Below are 15,219 nucleotides of genomic sequence, written 5' to 3'. Positions count from 1 at the left end.
TCACAAAGAAGAATCCAGCCACTACAGGCTAGGAGGAGTGACGGATATCACCATTCCGTAAACTTTCATTGACATATTCTTTCATAGCGGTCCATTTCGGTCCTGACAAGTTGTAGAGGTGAGCTTTAGGCAATTTGGCATTAGGAATAAGATCAATAATACAATCATAGGGATGATGGGGAGGTAGTATCTCTGCTTCTTTTTCCGAGAACGCATCTCCAAAGTCTTGCAAGTATGCCGGCAGACCCTCTAGACTAGTGGAGAAAATTTTCACAGAATGAAGACACTTTTTAAGAGAGGTGGGGCCCCACTTAACAAGTTGCTTTTGCCACCAATCAATTACTGGATTATGAACATGCAGCCAAGGAAACCCCAACACCAACTCAGCAGGTAAATTACCCAAGACATAACAGGAGATGGACTCAGATGGGAGTGTTCCCACTATTAGTGTGAATTCCACCATTACCAGCTGGACAAAGTTCTGGAGTAACAGTGTTTTGTCAATAGCATCAATCCGAATAGGTCTTTCCAATCTAGCTGTCCCTAATCCTAATTTAAGAGCTAGTCCTGAATCAATAAAGTTCACTGCAGACCCACAGTCAATGAAAGCAAGAGCAGATAACCACAGGTTTGAAAACATAGTTCCACATTCAGCAACACTTTATCTGAGGAGTAAAAGGGTAGCTGGATGTCTGAATGATCTCCTCGAATATCACCTAGACTTAGGCATTTCCCGACGGCTCGTTTGTTTGAGGGTGAATAGAGCAGTCCTTGAGATAATGTCCAGCATGACCACAGTAGGAGCAGAGTCCCAGAAAATGGGAAAGAAGGAAGGGAGTTGCCAGCACGTCCATCCAGTTTGAATAAAATTTCAATTTTATTTGAACATTTTAAAAAACTATTTTAAAAAATGAAAGAAAGAGACTCTCATCCTGATGCGTTTCTGGCGCACCATGGTGCCCTTAGTCATAGGATTTAATACAAAATAAATGGACAGGTATATATAGCAAGAAACCAATCACAAGCATAGCAATTAATGACATTGGAAAAACAACAACTGGAGGCACATAGCATGAATGTCTCCTTTCAAAGCATATCTAAATTGCATAAATTTGTAATTTATATCACCACATAGTTTTAATAGATGACTTTCAGTTTAATAGAATATAATAGAATCTTATAAAAAAGTGTGTGGATGTTTAGTGTCTAAGGTCAAAATCCAAAAGGCTTCCCGCAATTGTTTCTTCCAGTCACCACCTCTTGGTGACTAACTCTTTCTATGCCAAAAAAATGAGAAATTTGATAAATCTCCCTTGTGCACAGAAATGAAATGTTTAGTAGCTCTAGAATAGCCTAAATTATTGTTATTTATATTAGCTATATGTTCTGAAATTCTCATCTTAATTTTTCTTGTAGTATAACTTATGTAACGAATATTGCATGCCTGGCACTCTATACAATATATAACATGGTCAGAATCACAATTGATAAATTATTTTATTTTATAAGTAATGTTGTGATTGGAAGAAAAAGTAGTTATTTTATTGTCTGCAAATTGGCAGACATTACATCTGTTACCGGAGCATTTGTAAAAGCCTTTTATTGATAGCCATGATGTGGGAGTTTTTTCTTTATGCACCATGCTGGGAGACAGTATATTACCCAGTGTGCAGCCTCACCTAGCCACTACTCTGCATCCATTCTGGAGGATCGTGTATAAGGATTTGTCCTGATTGACTACAGGGAGATATCTGAGTATTATCTACCTAATTTTATTGTACTGACTACTATAAGAGGTGGAAAACATAACCTGTGTTTCAGAAATGTCATTTAGATTTGTGTTATCAAAATATAATAAATCAGCGCGTGGGCTTTTGGAAACATTTCTGAGTGTGTGTTTTATGTTTGGTTTTTATATCCCCTGTCAAGCAGCCTATTAGTAACTAGATGGTGGCCCAACTCTAATGCATCGGGTATTTTAGAATATGCATGTCCACGTAGTATATTGCCCAGTGACGTAGTATATTGCCCAGTGACGTAGTATATTGCCCAGTTATGTAGTATATTGCCCAGTGACGTAGTATATTGCCCAGTTACGTAGTATATTGCACAGCCACGTAGTATATTGCCCAGTGACGTAGTATATTGCCCAGTTACGTATTATACACCACAGAGCCACGTAGTATATTGCCCAGTGACGTAGTATACAGCACAGAGCCATGTAGTATATTGCCCAGCCACGTAGTATATTGCCCAGCCACGTATGTCACAGGTTAAAAAATAAAAAATAAACATATACTCACCTTCCGAGGGACCCCTTGTAGTTCTGTCGCCTGTGTTCGGTTCAGGCGGCAGCTTCCGGTCCAAGGGTGTGATGACGTCGCGGTCACATGACTGTGATGTCACGGCAGGTCCTTCTCGTGCAGGACCTGCGATGATGCCGTGGTCACATGGCCGTGACGTCACAGCAGGTCCTTCTCGCGCAGGCGCGCAGGGCCTGCGCTGACGTCATGGTCACATGACCGTGACGTCATGGCAGGTCCTTCTTGCACACCATCCTTAGCACCGGAACCTGCCGCTTGCATGGACCGGTCACCGGAGCGTCAGAAAGGCGGCGGAAGGTGAGTATATAATGATTTGTTATTTTTTTATTATTATTTTTAACATTAGATGTTTTTACTATTGAGTCTGCATAGGCAGCCTTAATAGTAAAAACTTGGTCACACAGGGTTAATAGCGGCGGTAACGGAGTGAGTTACCCGTGGCATAATGCGGTCCGTTACCACTGGCATTAACCCTGTGTGAGCCGTGACTGCAGGGAGTATGGAGCGGGCGCCGGGCAGTGACTGCAGGGGGGTAGGGAGGGACTAATCAGACTGTGCCAGTCGCTGATTGGTCGCAGCAGCCATGACAGGCAGCTGGCGAGACCAATCAGCGAATGAATAACTGTGACGGAAGTTGCCGACAGAAAGACGGAAGTACCCCTTAGACAATTATATATATATAGATAGCACTACTCTCCTTGTGAAAACTTTCATCCCTGGAGCAGATTCTTCTCACTCTAGTGAGCTCGCCCCTAGGAATAGCATGAATGGTTTGTTAGGGATGTGCGCTTGAAGACATCAGGATCGTATTACCAGAATTGCTTTTTCTGTAAAGAGAGGTATTAACCCTGTGTGTTATGTTGCTGCCTGTGAGAAGCACGTCTAGAAAGGGACCTCATTTGATGGAATACGACAAGTAAACCACAAGTTACATTTATTATTATTCAAGTAAGATGAAATTAGAAAATTTAATCACATCACCCTGCCAAATTAGCAAAATATCATCCGCATATCTCCCATACCAAATAAGGTATGGCAGAAAAGGATTATCCTCTGTAAATATATAAATTTCTTCCCACCACGCCATGAATAAAACGGCAAGAGATGGGGAGAATTTAGACCCCATAGGGTCTGAATGAAGTATTCATTTTGAAACATGAAAAAATTGTGTTTTTATAAGTAATGTAAAGACACAAGAATAAATTGTTTCAATGAATATGAATAACCGCTATATTTGTTTAGATGATATTCAATAGCTCTCATGGCCAAGGAGTGGGGAATACACAAATATAGATTTATGACATCACAGGTTACAAAGAAATAATTGTGAAACCATTGAAATGTGTCAAAAACCTTCAAAACTGCTGAGGGATCTTTGCGATAACCAGGAATTCTTGGAATAAGAGGTTGAAGATATTCATCAACTAAGTGACTAAGGATTTCATTGAGAGAACCTATCCCAAAAATTATAGGTCGTAAGGGTGGAGGAAAAATGTCTTTGTGCATTTTTGGAAGCCCATGAAAAATGGGGGTGATTGGATGTTCAGGCAGTAACCATTTGTCAATTTTACTGTTGATAACTCCCAATCTCTGTGCTTCATTGAGTATTTCAGTCATGTCATGTCTAAATGATAGGGAAGGATCAAATCTTAAAGGTGTGTATGTACTGGTGTCTCGTATGATTGACCATATCAGTTTATAATACAAAGCAGTATCCATAGCTACCAAACAACCCCCTTTATCTGACTGGTCGAACTATCAAATTGTGAATAAGTTGTAAGTCTTTAATAGCCAGGAATTGATCTCTGGTTAAGTTGCTCCAATGGTTGGTACTCTGGGTTTCTGTTATGATCCTTAGTGGCTGAGGATCACGAATAGACCAGCAAGTGAATAAACTAAGGACAAGCTCTAGGGAGATGGTAACTGGACTGATCGCAAATCTGAACCTATCCAACACAACTAGAGGTAGCCGGTGAACGTGCCTAAAAAATTCCTAGACGTCTCGAGCCAGCCTGAGGAACTAGCTACCCCTAAAGAGAAAGAAAGACCTCGCTTGCCTCCAGAGAAATAATCCCCAAAGATATAGAAGCCCCCAACAAATATTAACGGTGAGGTAAGAAGAAGGCACATACGTAGGGATGAAATCAGATTCAGCAAAAGAGGCCCACTAGTACTAGAAAGCAGAAAATAGAGCAGGGGTCTATGCGATCAATAAAAAACCCTTACAAAATATCCATCCTGAGATTTCAAGAACCCACACACCAACTAATGGTGTGTGGGGAGAAACTCAGTCCACTAGAGAATCCAGCAAGCGAGGGAATCACATTTTAGCAAGCTGGACAGCATTCTATAATGCTGTATATCTGCCCCCAACCTGACCTGTAAGAGAAGAAAAATAACTTTTATTATACTCACCTGCGGGGCAGTCCAGCCATAGAGGTGTTGCTCTTCTTGGTCTGGCACCTCCCATCTGCTTGCGATGTCACCCTGCTGCTTGCTTCATGTAGATGACACCTCCCTGCATCATCAACACAGTCTGCTCAGCATTGTGCTCCTGCACAGCCATACTTATTTGACCTGTTGAGGGCAGAGCAAAGTGCTGCAGTGCGCAGATGCTGGGCAGATCAGTACGCCTGTGCAGGAGCGCGATGCCGAGGAGACTGTGTGGATGATGCAGGGATGTGTCATCCACATGAACCAAGAAAGAGGACGGAATCACAAGAAGATGGGAGGCTCCGGACCAAGAAGAGACACACCCCTCAGACCAGACCGCCCCACAGGTGAGCATAATAAAAGTTATTTTTCTTCTCTTACAGGTCGGGTTGGGGGCAGATATACAGCATTCCTGTTTATCAGCCCTGAAAGTTGGTGCCTTACTTCATATCTGTCAAACCTGGAAACCATCAAGTTTCTATGCACCACAGAGTAGGTGGGTTCCCTGTTACAAATTTGGGATTGGCTTCCAGATGCTTTAGGCTTACCTTTTGGTTTCATTCATTTATTTTAATATTTCAACCAATTTGGCTTCTTATAGACATTACATTTTTCACCTTTTCTTCTTTGTTAATAAGTAAATAAAGACATTAATTAGAGCGTTTGTTTTCTGATAAGGTTAATGATTGATTTTGATTGCAAAATTTGACAACAGCATACCTCTGCCTGTTTGTCTTCCACTAGGCTCTTCTTGTTGATGCTAAATCTAAAGGTCAGGGCTGAACGGGCCCCTCTCTGTAGCCTTAAAATTAATCATTCATCTACTTTGAGCTGTGCATAATATATAAATCTGGAGTGAAGGTGTAAGGTGTAAAACGTGTCCTCACACTGTTTGGAAGTAAGGCAGTAAAATGAAGAGACTGATTTTTGTGATTTTCATCATATCTCTCAGCCATGGAGACCCCAGAGGTAAGGGAAACATATTTAATTGATGGGTTTGACTGGAAATATATTAATTTAATGAACATGTCTCAAATGAATCACAGTGTGCAGTAAAGTCTGTAGATGTGGGTCACATCGCTGTGGCATGTCAGATAAGTAAAGTTGTTATTTCAAAATATAATTAATTGACATTCAAGAGAGAAATTGTTTACCTTTTAGATTTCAACTTTTTTATTATATTTTATTTAAACACTAAATAACTGTTTTAAATGCAGATTAAATGCAAAATAAATCTTTATTTTTTATTTTTTTGCAAATCTTTTAAAATGTATCTTTTCCTTTTTGTTTTTAAGAATATACACTTTGTTTAGCTGTGGTTAATTTAATCCAGGTCAGCGATGCATTTTTAGCAGGGAATAGTGGTGACATCCTGTTTCTTAAGAATCATATTTCAATAATTTAACGTATTGATCCTTTTTGCACAAAGTATTATCGCCCAAATACTGGAAGAAAAAGGGAATATGGATCTAAAACTAAATTTTCTGTAACAAATCACTCCTGCCTTCTTCTGTCTGTTAAGACGATGCGTTATAGAAGCAGGCACGCTAAAATCTTACATAGATGAATGACACATTTATTCCTTTAATAATGTGAATAAAATAATTATAGTAAAATAGTTTTGACATGGAAATTGCCCTTAATGATCTCCAAAATATTCATATTCGCATTATGAAAAAGTTTTTCTTATCTCTTGTTATGCTGTATATCAAGAGTATGTAACATCACTTTCGGATAAGTGGAGATCTGACTTCAGCAACTTCCTTGACTCTGAGAATGATAAGAAGTCACTTAGTATTGTTTCCTCTTTAGTTTATCCATCCTGCCCCTGACCATCAACCTTGAATTATTATTATTATTTATTGTTATAGCGCCATTTATTCCATGGCGCTTTACATGTGAGGAGGGGTATACATAATAAAAACAAGTACAATAATCTTAATACAAGTCATGACTGGTACAGGAGGAGAGAGGACCCTGCCCACGAGGGCTCACAATCTACAAGGGATGGGTGAGAGTACAGTAGGTGAGGATAAAGCTGGTCATGCAGTGGTTTGGTTGATCGGTGGTTACTGCAGGTTGTAGGCTTGTCGGAAGAGGTGGGTCTTTCGGCTCTTTTTGAAGGTTTCAATGGTAGGCGAGAGTCTGATGTGTTGTGGTAGAGGGTTCTAGAGGGTGCACTTTGCCCAGTACGAGATACTTTGTGATTAAGCAAAGAAAGATATACAGCCGCTTGGAAATAAAGCTTCACCAATTTATTACTAAAGCTTAAAAATATTGCATCAAGGCAAAACCGATCAGCTGAGGTCATCCCCACCGATGAGAAAGCATGCCATCCCTTTATATGATATGAAAACCACCATAAGGACACTTTTTTCTATTTGCTAGCATTCATCAATATCTTTTGCAATTTCCAGGAACCACTTAAAGCAATCATACAATTAGCCTAAATTCACACTCGGCAGATACATTGGAGATACCTCTGAAAATAAAAAATATCTAGATTTCACATTTGTAGAATGTTAATTTATGCTGCAGATATTAGCTATATATCCACAAATAGGGACCAATAAGTCCTCAGTGTAATGAAAAAGGCTGTGAAATTTAGTGCATATTTAGCCATTCTCTGTGTATTATCCCAAATGGAAATTCGTCACGTTTAGAAGTACCCTGCCCAATGTAAGGCAATATAGAACTAGTCATCTTCTGGTATCGCTAGACTTCACATGTCTCACTTCTGTGCTCGCTATACCAGGCTTTGCAGCTGACGAGCAGTATGAAAAGTATTTCCGCAGCTTATCATAATTTACAAAAATGAAAAAAAGAAATCTCATTACACCGTGTAGCCTTAAAGCCATGATTTTAGTCACCGCATTTTTGTTGTTTGTGAAATCTTTATTGCTATTGCTTTGCCTCCCATTGCCGGCTATATACTGTGTTCAGTATATTACTTTTTGTGTCAAATGTTGCAGAAAAATCTCAAGCAATGAATTGACTTTTGTGTAGTGTGAAACTAGCCTTGAGGATAAATGAATAATTATGTTTTTATACTTTTTACCAAGTTTTACTGATGATAAATTGTCTTCTCTGTTTATCATATTTTGCAGAAAAGTCAGATTATGCTGTGTAGCCTTAAAACCTTGCTTTTATAGCATATCTGACGTCTGTAAAATCTATATTGTAATTACTTTCCACTTATTTCCTTCTCTGCAAAGCTGTTAACGTCTGCACTGAAAGTGCCGATTATTATTTGTCATACCAATAGTTAAGCGAAACATGGAGGGAAGAAAACTAAAGCCTCAGTGTATGTGTAATATGCAAATATAGTCATGAGAATAAATGAATAAATTATAGTCATTGAGTGAGCTACTTACCTAGAGACGATTATAGTGCTATAACTTTCTATTGTTCAATCTCTTTTTAAATCCACTGAGCAACAAAGAAGGCACAAGTCCTTCAGCATCCATTATGCAATATTGGAGTCTTCTGCGTTCCCCAATCTTTACTTGTTAGAAGAGTTAATTAATAATAAGCAGTTCACATGGTGTCCTTGTGCTGGGACCTCCAGTGATCATCAATTATCTGCTATTAAACCTGATCATGAGTGCCCAGTTTCCCTTCCTTATCATCACTAGGGTAAGCATTACATACTGTGGTTCAAACCCTTGGGTCATGAGCGAACACAGACAGCAGAAGAGAACAGTATGTGAGCCCTTTGCTGTCCAATAGCCAATCATAATGCACAATTCAACCTGCTTTGGAAGTAGAAGTGGCCCCCTTACCTCCCGGGCCTCTGTGCAGCTGCCCTGGGTGCACCACTGGAATGTCAGCCCCTGCTTTTGGTTCTTTAATTAATTCCAGACAGGACCGATCTCCCAGAGCGAAATATGCTTTTTTGCAGTCACTCTCTACTCTGCCTCTGACTTTAATCGTGATCAATGGATCCTCATTTATAAATACAGAATTCCGAAATATAGTATGTCAAAATAGGTTTCCTAAGTTTAAATTACTGAACGTCTCTGTTACTTCAGAACTGCGTGTTCATCCCTTTATAATTTATGGTTAATATTTGAAGTTACGCTGAGTAAATATGTTTGAGACTAAAGTCCAGGAAAAAGTAATATGTTGCTGTAGAGTTCTCATTATGCCCCCTAATATTATTTACTCAAAATATTTTATTTGCGTTTTAAATAGAAGTAGAAATCATTATTGGGATAACGTTTTATATTTGAAAAATTATTAAAATTCATTTAACAATTCATATTGTATATCAGTCAAAAGTGTAACTTACAGGGGATTTGTCACCCTTTTGAGCTATTTTAGTTATGAATATGGGCATACAGTTTTGGTCTTTCATATTATTTAGGAGTATACAAATATTGTCCAGATTTGATTACATGGGGAAACACAAATGCTTGATGAAACCAATATATTCCCAATTATGTATCATTCATGTAATTTCTCTGAGTTTGTTTATATGGGTGTAACAAAGTGGCACGGGGTGGTAGTCATAGCCGAGTCCACTAGGTCACAGTCAGTAAGCACCCCGGCTCCATGCACATGAAATGATAGTACTAATCCCAGCCCCAGGTCACAGTGGGTTACCTCAGTTCTGCAACTGTTTTCCCAACAGGGGAGCATATTCTGCCACAGCCAAGCCTGGTTGGGCTCTCCCCAGGAAGCAGGAGCTTTCTGCTCCCTTGAGGCTGCAAGTCCAGCCCCCTCAGTTAACCATTTCTGTCCCTGCCTCTAGTATGTGCATTACAAACACAGCACAACAGTTATTCATGGCAGGCACAGCATATTTAACAGTGTAAAGCACAAGGGGGTAACATTAAGGCATAAGTGGTACATAGCATTACACAACAGCCTAAAACACATGACAATACAAAGCCATTTTACAATAAGGTCTTCACACATAGGTGCACCATCTGGGTACTGCATAAAGTGCACAGGACCAGCATATAGGAGAGAGGAGGCAGACAAGGGTTCTCGCCACCTGCTTTCATAGCCATGCAGGTTGTATACAGGTGAAATTAGTCATACCTGTATGCCTCCTAGATGTGGCTTTGTTTTGTAAAAATTATTAGAGGCCGCAATTCCAACGCCTGCACATTCTGCCTGCTTTCGCTCCTCTGCACTGTGGAGAATTCACCTACTGTATGCCGGAGATCACTGGGATCAAAAGTTGTGGTGACTCTCTGGCACCGGCGCACATCAAAATTGAAGACATTGTCCACAGAAGGGTGGAACAGAGCAGAGGAGAGTGGGCAGGCAGAATGTGCAGGAAAAGGATTTTTGGCCATGTTTATTAGATGACAGCCTCGTAGCCTGGAAATTCCAAGCTATAAAATATTATTGTCACTTAACAAGGCCATAGTTATACAGGTATGACAAATTTCACCTGTATACAACCTGTATACACATATTCATAACTAAAAATGCTCAAAAGGGTGACAGATTCCCTTTAAGCTGTGGCTCAAATGCCTACAGTTTATGATTGTTTAAATCAGACTAGTGCTATCCATGGTTTTGATGAATAGCACTCGTACCTATGTACGATATCCATGGAGGATCAGCGGTGAAATCATCTCTGCCAGACAGAGAGCTGCGGTTCCCATGCTTAGCTGTGATTGGAAATTATAAATTTGTAGAATAACAGCCGCACTCAAAATATAGATTTTCAAATGCAAAAATTTATTAATTTTATTCCCCACAGTAGAAAACAAAGATTGCTGAGGTAACGTTTCGACCCCGTAGTGGGCCTTTGTCAAACCTCACTTGTTGTAGAGTAAGAAAAAACCCCAGTAGAGGAGAAGGCGGTTTGTGGAGGTTTTTTTGAAGATATACAGGCTCCAAAGTAGAGCTCTAGCCACTGTGCGGAGTGGTGTGGTGAGCTTGGAAGGGGGATGCAGGCGCAGTCCGAGCTGCGGGTCTGGGGCAGTAAGCTCCCTGTGGTGATGGAGCCTGTGGCTGTAGGAAACTGGCTATTAGGAGCAGTGCCTAGTGAAAAGACTATAAACATAAGGATGAATGACCTCGGGGAGATCAAAACATCCAACACCGCGGAGACAACATCACGTGTTTCTCAACATGTTTCTCATTCCTTTAGGGATGGGGGCAGTGTTCTGGATCACTGCGTTGAGAAACACGTGATGTTATGTTCATAGTCTCTTCACCAGGCACTGCTACTAATAGCCAGTTTCCTACTCCACACTGATGAGGGGCAAATACCCCGAAACAGCTGTCTGTGGATGGATACCATGTTTTGGCATAGGTGGTTTTCCTTTATTGGATGCTGCCCTTCCCATGGTTGTTCCTTCCCGGTGAAAGACCTGGCTATTCATTGCTTGCGTTGAGAAACACGTGATGGTGTCTCCGCGGCTTTTCTACATGCATTTGCATATTTCCCTTTAGGGATGGGGGCAGTGTACTGGATAGTATAGGACATCAGCTTTCCATTGTCTATTTGCTGATCTGATACTCTGCAATGCTTTTGCATTGCACTGCATTAGATCAGGCAATCGTATGAGACAGAGAACCCTATGGACATGAATATGCACTTGTCATAAGTGGAAGGAACAAGTTTTTGTTTTTTTACTTCTTTTTATTGTTAGTAGGCAAATAAATATTTTCCCAGGGGAAATCAACTGTATGACTAAACAGCAACACAATTGACAAATAAAAAATTATGTTACCATGACTGCATAGAGCTCCGAGGTCTAATTTCAGCACAGCTAAAAAAATGAACATTGCCCTCTAGCAGTTTTTTTAACACGACTAGCTAGTATTGACATTGGATTGTGTTAATCTGCATTATTTGTGATTCAGAACTAGGATAAAGCTTGAATCAATGAATAAGGGAGTTTAATTCAGAAATATATATACCGTATTTTCCGGCGTATAAGACGACTGGGCGTATAAGACGACCCCCCAACTTTACCAGTTAAAATATAAAATCTTCTTAAAAGTCGGGGGTCTTCTTATACACCCTATGTCGTCTTATAGGGCCGGTGAATATGTGCCTTTTGGGGGGGGGGGGGAGTGATCCTGATGCCGAGGGGGCGTCTCACAGGAAAGTGAGTATCCCCCATTACCTTATCGTAGCGGTGCAGCGTGGGGGTCTCAGTGCTGGGAGTGGCGGCGGCGGCTGCTGTGCTCTGGTGCGGCGGCTGCTGTGCTCTGGTGCGGCGGCTCCTCTTCTGTGTGGGGCCTCTGTGCTGTGAGGTGGCGGTGGCGGCGGCATATCTTTATCCAGTTGGGGCTCCTCCGGCATCTCCTTAGCCCTGGAGGCCCCGCCGCAACTCCATCGGTGCAATGCAGCGGCCATTTTCCCGGAGGCAGCTCAATAGGTGCGATGCGGTGGCCTCCGGGAAAATGGCCGCTGCTCAGATTCAGATCTCGTCCCGAAATCTCGGGACACGAGATCTGAATCTGAGCAGCGGCCATTTTCCCGGAGGCCACCACATTGCACCGATGGAGTTGCGGCGGGGCCTCCAGGGCTAAGGAGATGCCGGAGGAGCCCCAACTGGATAAAGATACGCCGCTGCCGCCGCCGCCGCCACCTCACAGCACAGAGGCCCCACACAGAAGAGGAGCCGCCGCACCAGAACACAGCAGCTGCCGCCGCTCCCAGCACTGACACCCCCACGCTGCACCGCTAGGATAAGGTAATGGGGATTACTCACTTTCCTGTGAGACGCCCCCTCGTCATCAGGATCACTCCCCCTCCCCACCCACCATATACACCGGCGTACACGACGATTCCCGGCGTATAAGACGACCCCCGACTTTTAAGAAGATTTTCGGGGGTTAAAAAGTCGTCTTATACGCCGGAAAATACGGTATATATATATATATACGTATATATATATATATATATATATATACACTGTGTTCCAAGTTATTATGCAAATTGGATTTAAGTGTCAAAACAATTTAATTGTTTTGTTTTTCAAATAAACTCATGGATGGTATTGTGTCTCAGGGCTCAATGGATCACTGAAATCAATCTTAAACACATGTGATATTTAGTTTTCCAGGTGATTCTAATTAAAGGAAAACTACTTAAAAATGATGTTCCACATTATTAAGCAGGCCACAGTTTTCAAGTAACATGGGAAAGAAAAAGGATCTATCTGCTGCCAAAAAGCATCAAATAGTGCAATGCCTTGGTCAAGGGATGAAAACATTAGATATTTCTTGAAAATTTAAGCGTGATCATCTTACTGTTAAGAGATTTGTGGCTGAATCTGAGCACAGTCGTGTTCATGCTGAAAAAGGCATAATGAGGAAGGTTTCTGCCAGGCAAGTTCATCGGATAAAGAGAGCAGCTGCTAAAAAGCCATTACAAACCATTAAACAGATATTTGAAGCCGCTGATGCCTCTGGAGTCCCTCGATCCTCAAGGTGTAGGATCCTTCAAAGGCTTGCTGTGGTGCATAAACCTACTATTCGGCCACCTCTAAACAGTGTTCACAAGCAGAAACAGTTGTAGTGGGCCCAAACATACATGAAGACTAATTTTCAAACAGTCTTGTTTACTGATGACTAGTGTTGAGCGATACCGTCCGATACTTGAAAGTATCGGTATCGGAAAGTATCGGCCGATACCGGCAAAGTATCGGATCCAATCCGATACCGATACCCGATACCAATACAAGTCAATGGGACTCAGGTATCGGACGGTATTCCTGATGGTTCCCAGGGTCTGAAGGAGAGGAAACTCTCCTTCAGGCCCTGGGAACCATATAAATGTGTAAAAGAAAGAATTAAAATAAAAAATATCGCTATACTCACCTGTCCGACGCAGCCGGGACTTCAGCGAGGGAACCGGCAGCGTTGTTTGTTTAAAATTCGTGCTATTACTTGGTTACGTGAATTCCCGGCTTGTGATTGGTCAGGTCGGCCATGTTGCCGGGACGCGGACCAATCACAGCAAGCCGTGACGAAATTACGTCACGGCTTGCTGTGATTGGTCCGCGTCCCGGCAATATGGCCGCCCTGACCAATCACAAGCCGTGACGTCACGGGAGGCTGGACACGCGCTTATTTTAAAATGGGCGCGTGTCCAGCCTCCCGTGACGTCACGGCTTGTGATTGGTTGCGCCGCGGTCAACCAATCACAAGCCGGGAGGCTGGACGCGCTCATTTTAAAATGGGCGCGTGTCCAGCCTCCCGTGACGTCACGGCTTGTGATTGGTCAGGGCGGCCATATTGCCGGGACGCGGACCAATCACAGCAAGCCGTGACGTAATTTCGTCACGGCTTGCTGTGATTGGTCCGCGTCCCGGCAACATGGCCGACCTGACCAATCACAAGCCGGGAATTCACGTAACCAAGTAATAGCGCGAATTTTAAACAAACAACGCTGCCGGTTCCCTCGCTGAAGTCCCGGCTGCGTCGGACAGGTGAGTATAGCGATATTTTTTATTTTAATTCTCTCTTTTACACATTTTAACATTAATGTTGTTGCGATACCCGATATCCGATACCACAAGAGTATCGGAATCCCGGTATCGGAATTCCGATACAGCAAGTATCGGCCGATACCCGATACTTGCAGCATCGGAATGCTCAACACTACTGATGACTAATTTTCCAGATGAATGGAGTAGTGGATAATTGGTGGATGGCCACCATGTCCCAACAAGGCTGCAACGTCAGCAAGGAGGTGGAGGAGTCATGTTTTGGGACGGAATCATGGGGAAACAGCTAGTAGGGCCCTTTAAAGTTCCTGAAGATGTGAAAATGATCTCTGCAAAGTATATAGAGTTTCTGACTAACAACTGTCTTCCATGGTATAAAAAGCAGAAACGTGCCTTCAGGAGCAAAATCATCTACATGCATGACAATGCACCATCTCCTGCTGCAAAGAATACCTCTGAGTCATTGGCTGCTATGGAAATAAAGGGAGATAAACTCATGGTGTGGCCACCATCTTCCCCTGACCTTAACCCTATAGAGAACCTTAGGAGTATCATCAAGCAAAAGATCTATGAGGGTGGGAGGCAGTTCACATCAAAACAGCAGCTCTGGGAGGCTATTATGACTTCATGCAAAGAAATACAAGCAGAAAATCTCCAAAAACTCACAAGTTCAATGGATGCAAGAATTGTGAAGGTGATATCAAAGAAGGGGTCCTAGGTTAACATGTAACTTGGCCTGTTAGGATGTTTGGGAGTTAAATAGCTTTTTTGTTCAGTGAATGTGACCTCCTAATGCTGCAAATTCCACAAATGAGCATTTTCAGTTCTTTAAAACATATGAAATGTCTAGAAATTCTACTGTGCCTAATAATTTGGAACAGTGCATTTTGAGGTTTTATTTATTTTGGAGATTGTACTGTTATCATTGGGAGGTTTCTTCAATAAAATTCGATGTATACTCTAACGGGTGATGACTTTTATTAGACTGACTGTCATTTGCACCGACCATTTAGGAAAATCCGAGAAAAATATCA

The 15,219-nt window shown here is 41.8% G+C and overlaps 1 protein-coding gene across 1 annotated transcript in view; it reads left to right on the top strand.

The window, feature by feature from the left end:
* The first annotated feature begins 5,489 nt into the window (after nt 1-5,489).
* Nucleotides 5,490-15,219, top strand: part of GC (GC vitamin D binding protein) — a 319,641-nt gene continuing 309,911 nt past the window's right edge. Inside the window, exon 1 of the mRNA XM_077276816.1 lies at nt 5,490-5,726. Within this exon, the coding sequence (XP_077132931.1) occupies nt 5,669-5,726 (58 nt within the window). The 5' untranslated portion in view covers nt 5,490-5,668. The remainder of the gene's footprint in view (nt 5,727-15,219) is intronic.

The sequence above is a fragment of the Ranitomeya variabilis genome, chromosome 1 (assembly GCF_051348905.1).
Source record: "Ranitomeya variabilis isolate aRanVar5 chromosome 1, aRanVar5.hap1, whole genome shotgun sequence".
In the NCBI taxonomy this organism is placed as follows: domain Eukaryota; kingdom Metazoa; phylum Chordata; class Amphibia; order Anura; family Dendrobatidae; genus Ranitomeya; species Ranitomeya variabilis.
Note: the sequence above shows the minus strand (reverse complement) of the source record. Positions and strands in the feature narration are given on the sequence as shown.